Source organism: Halichoerus grypus, chromosome 12 (genome assembly GCF_964656455.1).
Source record: "Halichoerus grypus chromosome 12, mHalGry1.hap1.1, whole genome shotgun sequence".
NCBI lineage: Eukaryota > Metazoa > Chordata > Mammalia > Carnivora > Phocidae > Halichoerus > Halichoerus grypus.
Genome location: NC_135723.1, coordinates 661,231 through 673,546, shown reverse-complemented (window position 1 = coordinate 673,546; position 12,316 = coordinate 661,231). Strand labels below are relative to the sequence as shown.

The 12,316-nt window shown below is 59.0% G+C and overlaps 1 protein-coding gene across 1 annotated transcript; it reads right to left on the bottom strand.

Annotated features, from left to right (window-relative positions):
• Positions 1-9,438: 9,438 nt before the first annotated feature.
• Positions 9,439-11,989, bottom strand: PPIA (peptidylprolyl isomerase A). Its single transcript, XM_036085218.2, has 5 exons — positions 11,855-11,989; positions 10,968-10,998; positions 10,771-10,859; positions 10,390-10,562; positions 9,439-9,597 (listed from the first exon to the last, which is right to left on the bottom strand). The coding sequence occupies exons 1-5, from the start codon at positions 11,921-11,923 to the stop codon at positions 9,465-9,467; spliced, it is 495 nt and encodes a 164-aa protein (XP_035941111.1). The 5' UTR covers positions 11,924-11,989; the 3' UTR covers positions 9,439-9,464.
• Between the last annotated feature and the right edge of the window lie 327 nt (positions 11,990-12,316).

The window sequence follows — 12,316 nt, the reverse complement described above, 5'->3', positions numbered from 1 at the left end:
CCACGGACTTCCGCTCGCTGGCTCCGGCCGGCCGCAGAGCTGGAGTTTGAACTCAGGCCAGTCTGGCTGCGGGTTCCAGGCCCTGGTGGCGCGAAGGGCACGACGGCACGCGAGGGGCGATTGACACAGGTCTGGACATCACGTGAAATAGCTCAGTCTAACACCTGGCACGGAGAGCCCAAGATGACTTGTGCCTGTTTGTCTGGGGGGTTCCGAGGCGTCTGGAACGTGCACCTGTGGGATGCTCGGGAGCCTCCGCGCACAGAAGCAGCGCCTCCGGACGGCGAGGCCGGGGGGCAGGACTCAGAGGACCCTCCCTGCACACAGCCTCGCCGGCCCCGCGAGTCCCTCCCAGCCCCCAGACAAGCTGCCCTTTATCTCCCGGTTCCATCAGGGGCCTCAGTTCTCGCTCGATTCCCATCCCATGTCCTCCTCCCCTGCCCCCCTGTCCTCTGCCCGCCGGTGAGCACAGCCTCCATGCTTCCACACGTTTCACGGGGTCCGGTTTGAAGTCATACTTTCTAGAGCGTGCATCCTGATCTCGGATGCTTACGGTTCTTCCCGCTCATGCCCCAAGGTGGACCCTTCCCCGCTCACCACCCGGGCCGCCGCGCTCGCCTCCTGCCCAGCCTCCCTGTCTCAACCCGTGCGACGCATCACTGCCAGATTCACGGCCCCCAGATGCGTCCCTTGAGGGTATGACAGCCAGCTCCCGGGCCGGGTCAGCGCACACGGGGAAGCCCTTCCCCGGCCGGGCCTCCGCTGCGGCTTCCGCTCCTTCCGCCTGGCTCGGCGCTGCCCTGCGAGGCAGCCGCGCTCCGTGTGGAGGCCGCCCGTGGCTCCCTGGTGGCCGCACTCGAGGACGGGCGCGCCAGGCCACCTGCTGCCTCCGACAGGCCCCCGCACTGGTGCGGTCCCTCCCTGTCCACGGACTGCTTTATCAGGTAACTTAACCTTCTAGATGTGTTCAAAGTGTTTAAAATTTTTAAAAAATGTTCTGAAATGTTCAAAAGGGTCCAAATAGGAACACCTGCGAGCTCAGATGAAGAGAGCTCAGCTGAGGGGTTGGAGACCCCAGAAAGTTTGGGCCAGTGACAGGGCCTTGCCAGCAGCGGGGACAGGACCAGGGGCCCCGGGAGGATGCCCGCAGGGCACGGTCCGCAGGAAGGGGAGGTGGGAATGTCTCCGAAGGGGATGGTGCTGTGTGAGCGCTGCTCCTCGGCTTTCCGCCTCCGTGCTGCTCCCGCGTCCACACAGTGACCCCGACGGGGAGGCTGCGGTCTGAGAGCCCAAGGACGAGGCTGCTGCGCTCGGAGAGGACGAGGTGAAGCGGGGAGGGCTTAAGACAGGCCATCTGAACGTGCGGATAGCGAATAGCCGGGGGTTGAGGCGCTGTGGGTGTGTCCGCGTAGACGCCGCGTATTCTACGCAGGGAAGCGCGAGGCCCGCCCAGCGCAGCCGGGGGCAAAGGGCGGCGGAAGAGCCCCTCGCAGGCAGGGGCGTTAGGGCTTTTCCCGAACCAGGCTGCGCTTCGCACGAGCCCGCGGCCCAGGCCCCTGCTGCCCGAGGGCAAAGGGAGCGGTTTCAAATTCACTCGGCGTCTTGAGAGAAGCCCTAGTCCCGTCCAGGCTTCTACCTTCGTCCCGTCCGCACGACGTGGATCAGAGAGCCCAGCCGACGTTCCCGCTCGTTTTTTTATTTTTAACAAATAAAAATTCAGGTGCGCAAGTGTTGAGAGATGACTCGCTGGGTCCTTCACGCAAGCCTTCCGCCTCAGTCCGACCCGGGCAGCTCCCGGCTCGCCGCGCCCCGCAGCCCTGCTCCCCGCACTCTGCTGCGGCCTTTGCTGCCGGCCCATGTCCCCATACGGATCGTCTTGAACCAGCGCACCGAGAGGGCAGACCCGGCCAGCCCTCCGCAGGGGTGGGGAGCAGTGGCCCTTCCTTTGAAAAGCTCCGATCTGGAACGTAAAGGGATGGATTTGGGGAATGCACGTGCAGATACGGGGCTTGGCCGTGTGACCGGTGAACAGGACCCCACGCACTCTGGACCCGCGCACTGAAGCCAAGGGACCCCAGCCGCTGAGGCGGGCGCCCCGCCGCTGGGCATCTGGGCCCGGCCCTGGGGCTGGCTTCCACTCCGCGGCCTAGGAGAGGGCGCTGGGGGTGAGCCCGCACCCCAGGGCCCTCAGCACGGGGTCCTGACGGCCCTCCTGGCCCCTCTCAGCAGCCCCGCACCCCCCAGCGAGTCCTCAGGGACGGGGAGGGGGCTTCAGAAAAGGTCTGGGTCCTCAAGAACTCTTCCCGCTCCCTGGAAGGGGGAACTCTGAACACCAGATCAGGCCAAGGACGTGACAGATCTTAAGGGGAAATGGGTGGCAAACCTGGATGTAAGCTGAGTTTAACGACGTCCCCCACCCGCGTCGTCATCCTGGCCTGCGCGTGATTTCAGGGGCGCAGAACCCTGGCCAGAATGTCTCATCGGGGGGAAGCGCCATGCACCGGAGCATGGTGCCCGCGGCGGGAGAGGAACGGGGTCCCGGGCGCTACCAGCACTTTTGGTAAGAGGCAGAACGGGCAGATCGCAGCGCGGGCATCGCCTCGTTGTCTGTTGTCAGCGGCGTGACAGGTGCACCTGGCCGCGTATACAACGGGCTCACGGGTCAAAAGCTATTGTCTCCTCTCTGGGTTTACCAAGAATCCATTCGATTTTTTCCCAGATCTGCTTATGCGAGTGAGTCGTAACTATTTTAAGTATGCAACTGAGTTAACAATTACGTAAATCCATTATGAAATAAGCCGTAACTTCTATGACCAGTAGGTTTGGAAAGAACCCATGAACACAAACTCCTATTTGAGAAATGAGTGGCCTGAGGCAGCTGGGAAAGATCCGGGGTTTGCAAGGGTCGCGCCTCACGAAAGGTGGTGCAGGCACCCCAGTGGCGGGCCCCGCACCTGCGAGTCTGTTTGGAGTAAAAATCCTATGTTCGGGGCGCCTGGGTGGCTCAGTCGGTGAAGCGTCTGACTTCGGCTCAGGTCATGATCTCAGGGTCCTGGGATCGAGCCCCGCATCGGGCTCCCTGCTCGGCGGGGAGTCAGCTTCTCCCTCTCCCTGGGCCTGCCGCTCCCCCCTGCTTGTGCTCTCCCTCTCTCAAATAAATAAATAAAAATCTTTTTTTAAAAATCCCATGTTTAAGGCGTTTCTACGAGTTGGGAGTTTCTAACCAACACTTTCCAGTTCACCCTTGGAGCCCGACGGTGGGAGAGTCAGCCACGTGGCCGAGGCCGGTCCCTCCGCGGACTGAGCAAGATGCCGCCTGCAGGCCTGGGGACGCTCACGAAGACGTGTGTCTCGCTGTCAGTGCACAGTCTAGGTGATTTCTAGGTTTCATTTTTGAAAACTGCCTAATTAAGGGATAATGAACAAAATGGAATTTTTTAAGCAATAGCTTTGGCTACATGAAGCATTTTGAAGTGAGCCAAATGCTGCGGATTCATCTTAGAACGTGTGTGTTTGAGACTCTCACAGTGAACACAGGTAAAATGGGTGCACGGCGGCGCCTACGGGGACCCTGCTCTTCTGGACGCTCCCAAGGGTATTCTAGGCACAGACCACCCAAAATACATCCCACTCTGGTTTTTGCAGAAACTGTACCATATGTTATATGGCATCTTCCTGCTCTTTACTTTGATTTTCTTCATCTAAAGTCTACTGGAGGCTATTTTGGAGATGTTCTACCTTGTTTTTTTTGTTGTTTTTTTGTTTTTTTGTGTTTTTTTTTATTTTTTATTTATTTGACAGAGAGAGACAGCGAGAGAGGGAACACAAGCAGGGGGAGTGGGAGAGGGAGAAGCAGGCTTCCCGCTGAGCAGGGAGCCCGATGCGGGGCTCGATCCCAGGACCCTGGGACCATGACCTGAGCCGAAGGCAGACGCTTAACGACTGAGCCACCCAGGCGCCCCTTACCTTGTTTTTTTTTTTTTTTAACAGCTACATCCTATGACTGTCAGTGACGTTTAGTGAGGGGGCTCCTGGGAAACGTGTGCCCCCAAAGGTGGACGGGGCAGGGCTGGACCCCTCGAAATGCATGAGACCACCCCACTGGCGCTCAACCATCCACCAGATGTCCGTGCACATGAGAAACTCATATATGATAACCCGAGTCTAAAAATCCCTTTTACATGTGAACATTGCGCACACTCTTGGTGGTTGAAAATGCTAGCATCCTGGCGTTTCCCAGGCTGACCACCACAGGGCCCCCAGAAGGAAGCGCGATCACCGTTGCCGCCAGCCGTGTGATGTCGCCCACGGGACTGGGGACACCCAGCGTGCACCCCTGTGCTTGTGCGCATGAATGGGGTGCACCCAAACCTCCCACTGCACCTGGGAGTGACCGCTGCCTGGACTCAATGCATGACATCCCCATCAGTGACTTCCCTCCCTTGTCCCGTCGTGCTCACTCAGGACGCGTGATTTTGCAAAATTGTGTAGGTAAGAAAATTATGAGTTCAGGATAACAAAGGAATATGATCAGAAAGGCTACTATAAATTAACCAATTACTGTCATTCATGTAACTAGTCCCCTGTGATGGATATTTACACAGTTTCCAGCTTTTGATCTCGGGTTGTGAGTTCAAGCCCCATGCTGGGTGTGGAGCCCATTTAAAAAAAAAAAGTAATCTTGGCAGGACTTGCCTTGGGTTTGGCCACAGCTTGTTTTTCCCAGATTGCAAATTATTTTTTAAAAAATATTTATTTATGGGGCTACTGGGTGGCTCAGGTGGTGAAGCGTCTGCCTTCAGCTCAGGTCGTGATCCCAGGGTCCTGGGTTCGAGTTCCAAGTCAGGCTCCCAGCTCCGTGGGGAGCCTGCTTCTCCCTCTGCCCCTCTCCACCCCCACTTGTGCTCACTTGCTCTCTCAAGTAAATAAATAAATAAATAATATCTTTAAAAGAAGATTTATTTGAGAGAGTGTGTGCGCGCAAGTGGGGGAGGAGCAGAGGGAGAGAGACGTCTCAAGCAGACTCCCCACTGAGCCTGAAGCCCGATGCAGGACTCCATCCCATCACCCCGAGATCAAGACCTGAGCCAAAATCAAGAGTCAGACGCTCAACCGACTGAGCCACCCAGGTGCCCCTGCAAATCTCTTTTATTCCTGAATAAACTCAGCTTTTGTTGATAAAATCAATCAATAAAAGGCATGCCTGCCATGAAAGTAAGTGTACTTAATTTTCACCGGTGACCACCTCGCACTGGTCCCAGCACACCACTCGCCCGGATGACTCAGTGGCCCCTGGAGCCCAGCCACCTCCCACAGTCTACACTCAGTGCACAAAGCGATCCTTTCAAAATGCAAGCTCCATGGATCTTATTTGGATCCACATTCTAATAAAGAGGGATAAACTATTCCAACCGGGAATAAAAAACACTTAGGAGACAGTTGAAAACACAGGAAAGTGATTGGATAGTTGATGATATTAAGGAATCATTATTTTAGGTGCAAATAGCAGTATTCTTGGTTATGTTAAAAATGGAAATTCACATCTTTTGGAGACACAGTATGTACTAAGACGTTCGTGCACGTGTCTGGAACTTGCTTCGAAACAGTCCAGTTGGAGGACGGGGAGGAGGAGGGAGGAGAGCAAACACACACGTGCACACTGGGTCCTCCAGGGCCCGCGCGGCGCATGCGCCTCGGTGAGCACTCACTGTTGAGTGAGCCCAGAGTGGGAGCACAGACCAACTGTGCGGGTGTGGAAAAGAGGAATATATCCACCCGAGGTTAGGTTGTGACTTTTGTTTTTTTAATTTTATTTATTTGAAAGAGAGAGACAGAGAGCGCATGAGCAGGGGGAGGGGCAGGGGCAGAGGGAGAAGCAGACTTCCCGTGAGCAGGGAGCCCGACGCAGGACTCGATCCCAGGACGCCAGGACCATGACCTGAGCCGAAGGCAGACGCTTCACCGGCTGAGCCCCCAGGCGCCCCTAGATGGTGACTTTTGGATGCATGTGTCTACTTCTTCTCTCCACAGACCCTGTTGTACCTGCGGCAGTGGGAGCAGGCCAGGGAGGGCTCAGTGACGACAGGCACCAGGTCAAAGCCACACAGACGTCAGCTGAGAGGGCTCGTGCTGTCACACTGGGGATGGTGTGAGCGTCAAAAATGGTATTGTTTGTAGCAGGTTGAGTAAAAATCCGTGAGTCCTTAGTAAGCAGAAGAGGGAGAGATTCGAAATTTACTCTATTTTTACAGCTACAGAGTAATTGATTCAGGCCAAGGTCATTAACTGATGGTAAAGCAGAGCAATCAGGCAGAAGGTCTGGGAACAGGGTCTTCACACCGAAGCAAAGTGTCGCCCACGCATCACCTGCTCGGTGGGAAGAGGGCAGAGTCCCTTCCAGTGGGGCCGACCGGCGGGCAGCGCCACCTCACTGCGGAGTCGGCCTGAGGTCACACGCACCCCACAAGAGGCAGGATCGAGGGCACAGAGCATCACCCACAAAGTCTTCCTGCTAAAAATGGTCAGTTTGAGGGGCGCCTGGGGGGCTCAGTTGGTTAAGCGTCTGCCTTCGCTCAGGTCATGGTCCCAGCGTCCTGGGATCGAGCCCCGCATCGGGCTCCCTGCTCCGCGGGAAGCCTGCTTCTCCCTCTCCCACTCCCCCTGCTTGTGTTCCTGCTCTCGCTGTGTCTCTCTCTGTCAAATAAATAAAATCTTTAAAAAAAAAAAAAAAAAGGTCAGCTTGAGACTAACATTCTCAGCTTCACTTACAGTTTACAGAAAATCCAAGAGCCAGAGGAACAAGCAAGTAAGTAACACGGACAAGTGACATCGGGAAGCTCCAGAATTGAGAACGTTCCACTAAGTCAACGTCTCAAGCGACTTAAGGAGCCAATGACATGAAGAAAAGTGCAGGCGGGGGCACCTGGGTGGCTCAGTTGGTTAAGCATCTGCCTTTGACTCAGGTCATGATCCCGGGGTCCTGGGATTGCCCCGCTCTCCCCCCATGGAAGTGGGCGTGACAGCACATGGGCCCAAGGATGGGGTCTTCCTGGGGTGATGGATTAGGGTGACGATTGCCCAACTCAGTAAGTTCACTGACAATTATTAAGAAGGGTGAATTTTGGGACGCCTGGGTGGCTCAGTCGGTTAAGTGTCTGCCTTCGGCTCAGGTCATGGTCCCAGGGTCCTGGGATCGAGTTCCGCATCGGGCTCTCTGCTCCACGGGGAGCCTGCTTCTCCCTCTGCCTCTGTCTCTCATGAATAAGTAAATAAAATCTTAAAAAAAAAAAAAAGGGTGAATTTTATGGTGTACAATTATAATCTCAATAAAGTTCTTAAGTTAATAGAAATTACAGTATGCAAAAAAGGTGGAAGGACAGTTGTGGATTTAAGACCAGACACAGAAGAACCAGATGTGAGGCCTGGGCTGGGTCCCGGCTGGGCGGAGAAGGGCGTTATGGAAGGCATTCCAATTGTAGGGGAATCACACCGTGACAAACCCGTTCCAAGGCCAATGGGGAAAACCTGAATATGGACCAGATACCGCAGATTCTATGGATTCTGCCCCTTTTTCAGAGGTGCGAAAGGCATCGGGTGAGCCCTGCCTTCCAGGGAGCACGGCTGGCCAACTCCCCTGGGCGTGGGGACGCTGAGGCCACACTGTAATCCAGACCCTGCCCGACGGGCCTTCTCCTGGGGGCCTTCCTCACTGAGTGCCGATTTACCCTTACTTTGCATAGGTCTGAGCTTGCTTCTCTCTTTTTGAGAACTAAGCTCAGTATGTTTTCGGGGAGACACATGGGTGCAGGACATGGCCCGGCACGAAGACCAGAACCATGGCTGCCTGCGGCGAGGGAACCAGGAGCAGGCGGCGGAGCACGGGCAAGCCAGACGGGCTGCTGCTCTCCTTTCCGGCCTGCTTGAGGCACTGATGGTGGGGAACTTCTGAAGGTGGCCCCCGGCGATCCCCACTCCCCGGTTCTACGCCGGTTCTACGTGCCCTTGGGTGGTCCCCTCCTGAGTGTGCGCCGGACCCAACGGAACACAGCAACCGTGACGGGATGTCCTGTGACGACTGACTTCCACCCCTGGACGCCGCCGGCCTCGGGAACCCCCACCCCGGGCCCGGAGAGGCCCCAGCTGCGCGGTGCTCAGACTCCTGACGCACAGGAACGGAGAGGATGAGTTCTCCCGTCACCTGGTCAGCTCTCCGGGAAAGCCAGTGGGGACCAGGCGGGATCTCAGTCCAGGCGCGAACAGGACCGTACCAGCTAACACAGGAAGCTACTTAGGTCCCCGCATCTCTGGCACCTGGCACCGCCCGTTGGCATCACTGTCCAGGATTGATTAGCTGAGTGGACACAACAGCTGAGCGGGTGTGGATGACTGAGGACTAACCTCTCAGCTACAGGAACAAGGCAGGCCGGGACGAGGAAAGGTGGTCTATCCCCACCTGGACACGAGCCGCGCACGTACAGCCCGTCCCCGCAGAGGACAGGAGAAAATGACACAGCGGCAGACGCACCAGCACTTCGTGCAGAGCGAACCTGCCAGCAGCCCTACTGCAAACATTCGGACCGCAATGGGACAGAAATGGCTCCTGGGTCAAGACCGCCAGCAGGCAGGGGTGCTGCGGGGAGCAGAGTGTACCTAGCTCCTACTTCTAGACCCTACACCCCGCACAAGCTGCTCGCTGCTCATTTGCACACTTGCACACTTGGTCTCCAGCCCAGCTCCCCGGGGGGAGGGCGCGCCTCAACTGGACCTCGTGCCTCAGGATGATCAAGTTCCCACGATGGCAGGACTGCAGGACCAGGACAGTGCAGGCTCCGGACAGACAGGGACTCCTGTCATGGGGCAGGCACGGTACTGGGCTCCCTGCATGCCTTTCCTGGGCATCCAGCTCCCTACTCAGGGAGCCTGCTTCTCCCTCTCCCGCTGCTTGTTTTCTCAAAATCTTAAAGAAAATCGGGAGTTGATGCGGGAATGGAGGAAACCCAGCACCCCAGTTAGGAGTGCCAGACTTATGTCCAAATGAAGGGTTACAGGAGTGAGGACTCCGCTTCCTACAGCAGTCACCGTCCCCCTCCACAGAGCTCTGGCCCAGCCTGGTCACCACCTGTGCAAGTCCCGGCCCACGTACCCCTCACCCACACACTTTTAGGGACACCCTGCACCGGTTATTTCTTGGGTCAGGGGAGCAAACCTGCTGCTGCGAATCCAAGCTGTACAGACACGCCCTCCCAAAACAAGGACAGACAACTGTGGTTTAGGTTTTATTTCATCATCATAAACTGAACTCTGCAATCCAGCTAGACCTGGGGATAAGGAACCATGGAGCCCGCAGAACTGCAGCGAGAGCACAGAGATTCTGGGGTATTTCGAGCAGGTGGGGGCGGAGGGATGCTCTCCTGAGCTACAGAAGGAATGGTCTGGTAGTTAAGATAAAACACAAGTCAGATTTATTAGATCTGTCCACAGTCAGCAATGGTGATCTTCTTGCTGGTCTTGCCGTTCCTGGACCCAAAGCGCTCCATGGCCTCCACGATGTTCATGCCTTCTTTGACCCTGCCGAACACCACGTGCTTGCCATCCAACCTGCAAACGCGAAAGCCAGCATCACCGCTGGGGCCAGGGACCGAGAAGCCGCTCACACTGTGCAGGAAGGGGACCGGGGCCCCACACCCCAACACAGCACACCCCAGAGAACATCAAAAGGGGGTTGTACTCGGCCTTTAGTACCAGCTCATGTTGACTCAACATTAAACATTTCATGCTTCTAGCTAAACCAACGGCAACACCTCGGACGACTAGGAATCAGTCTCAAAAGGTGATGTAATATTCTCCAACTGCTGTCAAAAAGCCTACACTTAGAATGGAGCCCTAGGGGCGCCTGGGCGGCTCAGCAGGTTAAGTGTCTGCCTTCAGCTCAGGTCATGCTCTCAGGGTCCTGGGATCGAGTCCTGCGTCAGGCTCCCTGCTCGGCGGGGGGAGTCTGCTTCTCCCTCAGCAGCTCCACACACCCACCCCCGCACGTGTGCTCTCTCATAAATAACCACATGATAATCAAATAAAAGTTACCACTCTTGTTTGCGTTTACTTTTTCAAGTTTTTGTGAGTAACCTCTACACCCAACATGGGGCTTGAACTTACGACCCTGAGACCAAGCGTTCCACGCTCCTGAAACTGAGCCATCCAGGTGCCCCAAAAGTAGCACCCCACTGAACTACTCAGCTAAGCGCCCGTGCTAGTCCAGGATCTTGCTTTCTGTCCCACAGGACCTAAATTTGAGGCTTTCTCGTGTCCTCCCGCTACTGTAGATGGAACACAGGGAAGGGGAGAAGCGCGGACTCAGGGCTCCCGGGCCGCCTGTGCCGTGCCTGCCCTTACCACTCGGTCTTGGCAGTGCAGATGAAGAACTGGGAGCCATTCGTGTTGGGTCCGGCGTTGGCCATGGACAGGATGCCAGGACCCGTGTGCTTCAGGATGAAATTCTCATCATCAAACTTCTCCCCGTAGATGGACTTGCCTCCAGTGCCGTTATGGCGTGTGAAGTCCCCCCCCTGCGAGCAAGAGCAAAGGCTGTCACTCCTGGCAGTGTGACCCGAAAACACACCACGGGCAATGGGCCAACCTTAAAACACAAGTGTACTCTGAGTATGGAGCTTAAGGGAGGCCCGAATGGGAGAGAACACTCACGCACACCCGCGCTGAAACACTCTAGCTCCCCCTCAACTGGGCGAGCCAGCCGCCTCAGGACCAACCTCCTACCTGGCACATAAATCCCGGAATGATCCTGTGGAAGCAGGAACCTTTGTAACCAAATCCTTTCTCCCCAGTGCTCAGGGCACGGAAGTTCTCTGTCCGAAAGAGAAAAGCAAACCCAGACCCGTGTACATACGCACGCGCACCCCCGAGATTTAAGTCGGTGCCGCTCAGGAAGTTAGAAAAACGAACAGGGAACTAACCTGCTGTCTTCGGGACCTTGTCCGCGAACAGCTGCGAGAGAGAACGAGCGTCATGACCGCCTGCGGGCGGATCCAGCCGCCCGGCAGCCACGGCCTCAGGCTCCCGAAGCCTAAGTCCCTTTCCTCACGGGACGAAAACGCTTCTTCAGTAATGATCGCGCATCCCACACACCCTGCGGGGCCGGGCAGGCAGCACGGGACCCAGACGCCAGGCCTCCCCGCAGGCCCCCCGCCCCGCCTGCAGCCGCCGCCCCCAGCCCCCAGCACGCGCGGGGCGCCCGGACGCGGAGCCCACTGCGCACGGAACCAACGCCGCGTGCCCGCGGGGCGGGGGCGGGGAGGGCGGGGGGCGGGAGCCGCCCCCGGAGGCCCCCACGCGGGATCCCCCAGCTCCCCCGGCAGCTGAGCCCGGGAGGGGCCGAGGCCGCGCCACGTGCGGGAGGCGGCCGGGCTTGTCCGCGTGCGCCGCCCGCTCGGCCCGCAGAGCCGCCGGGGGACCGTTGGGCGGGCGGGGCCGGCGTCGTCGGCGCAAGGCGGGGGCGCCGCACGCTTCCGCCGGGCGGGGCCGGGCCGCTTCCGCAGCACCCCCCCCCGCCGGCCCCCAGGCCCCCGCCGCCCCGCCCGCGGGCGTTGCCCACCACGGGCGCGCGGCCCGAGCACGTGCGCGCCGCCCCTCCCCCGCCGCCCCGCCTTTGTCCGCCGCCGCCCCTCCCCCGCCGCCCCCGGCCGCCCAAAATGGCCCCTCGTCAGGAAATGGCGCCGCGCCGCCCGCGCTCCTCGGGCCGGGGCCGCCCGGCCGCCCGCGCCCCCGCTCGCCGCCACCCCCCGGCCGCCCGCGCCCGACCGCCCGCGCCCGGCCGGCGCGCCCCGCCCGCCCGCCCACCCACCTCGAAGGAGACGCGGCCCAAGGGCTCGCCGTCCACGGCGATGTCGAAGAACACGGTGGGGTTGACCATGGCTGAGCGGCGAGGGCGGCTCCCAGGCGGTGGCGTCTGCAAGGCGGCACGAGCTCCGCCGCGGCCCCTTTTATAGCCAGCCGGGCCCCGCCCACGGCCGGTCGCGCGCCCGGACCCTGGCCAATCGCGAGCGCGGGCCCTTCGGAGTGACGGCGCGGCTGGCTTATGAGAGGAGACGGCGCCGGAGGGGCGGGACGGGGGCGCGCGTGCGCGCTAGCGGCGCAGGCAGGTTCCCGCCCGCGGGCTCCGTCGCGGCGCTGCGGCGTGGGGACCGGGTCTGGGACGGGGTGCGGGCGTTGGGACCCAGGCCCGGCGGGGCGGCGGAGCCCGAGGGGGCGCCGGGCGGGAGGGGGACGGAGGCTCCGGCGCTGGCGGGCTTACGCAGCCCGGCGG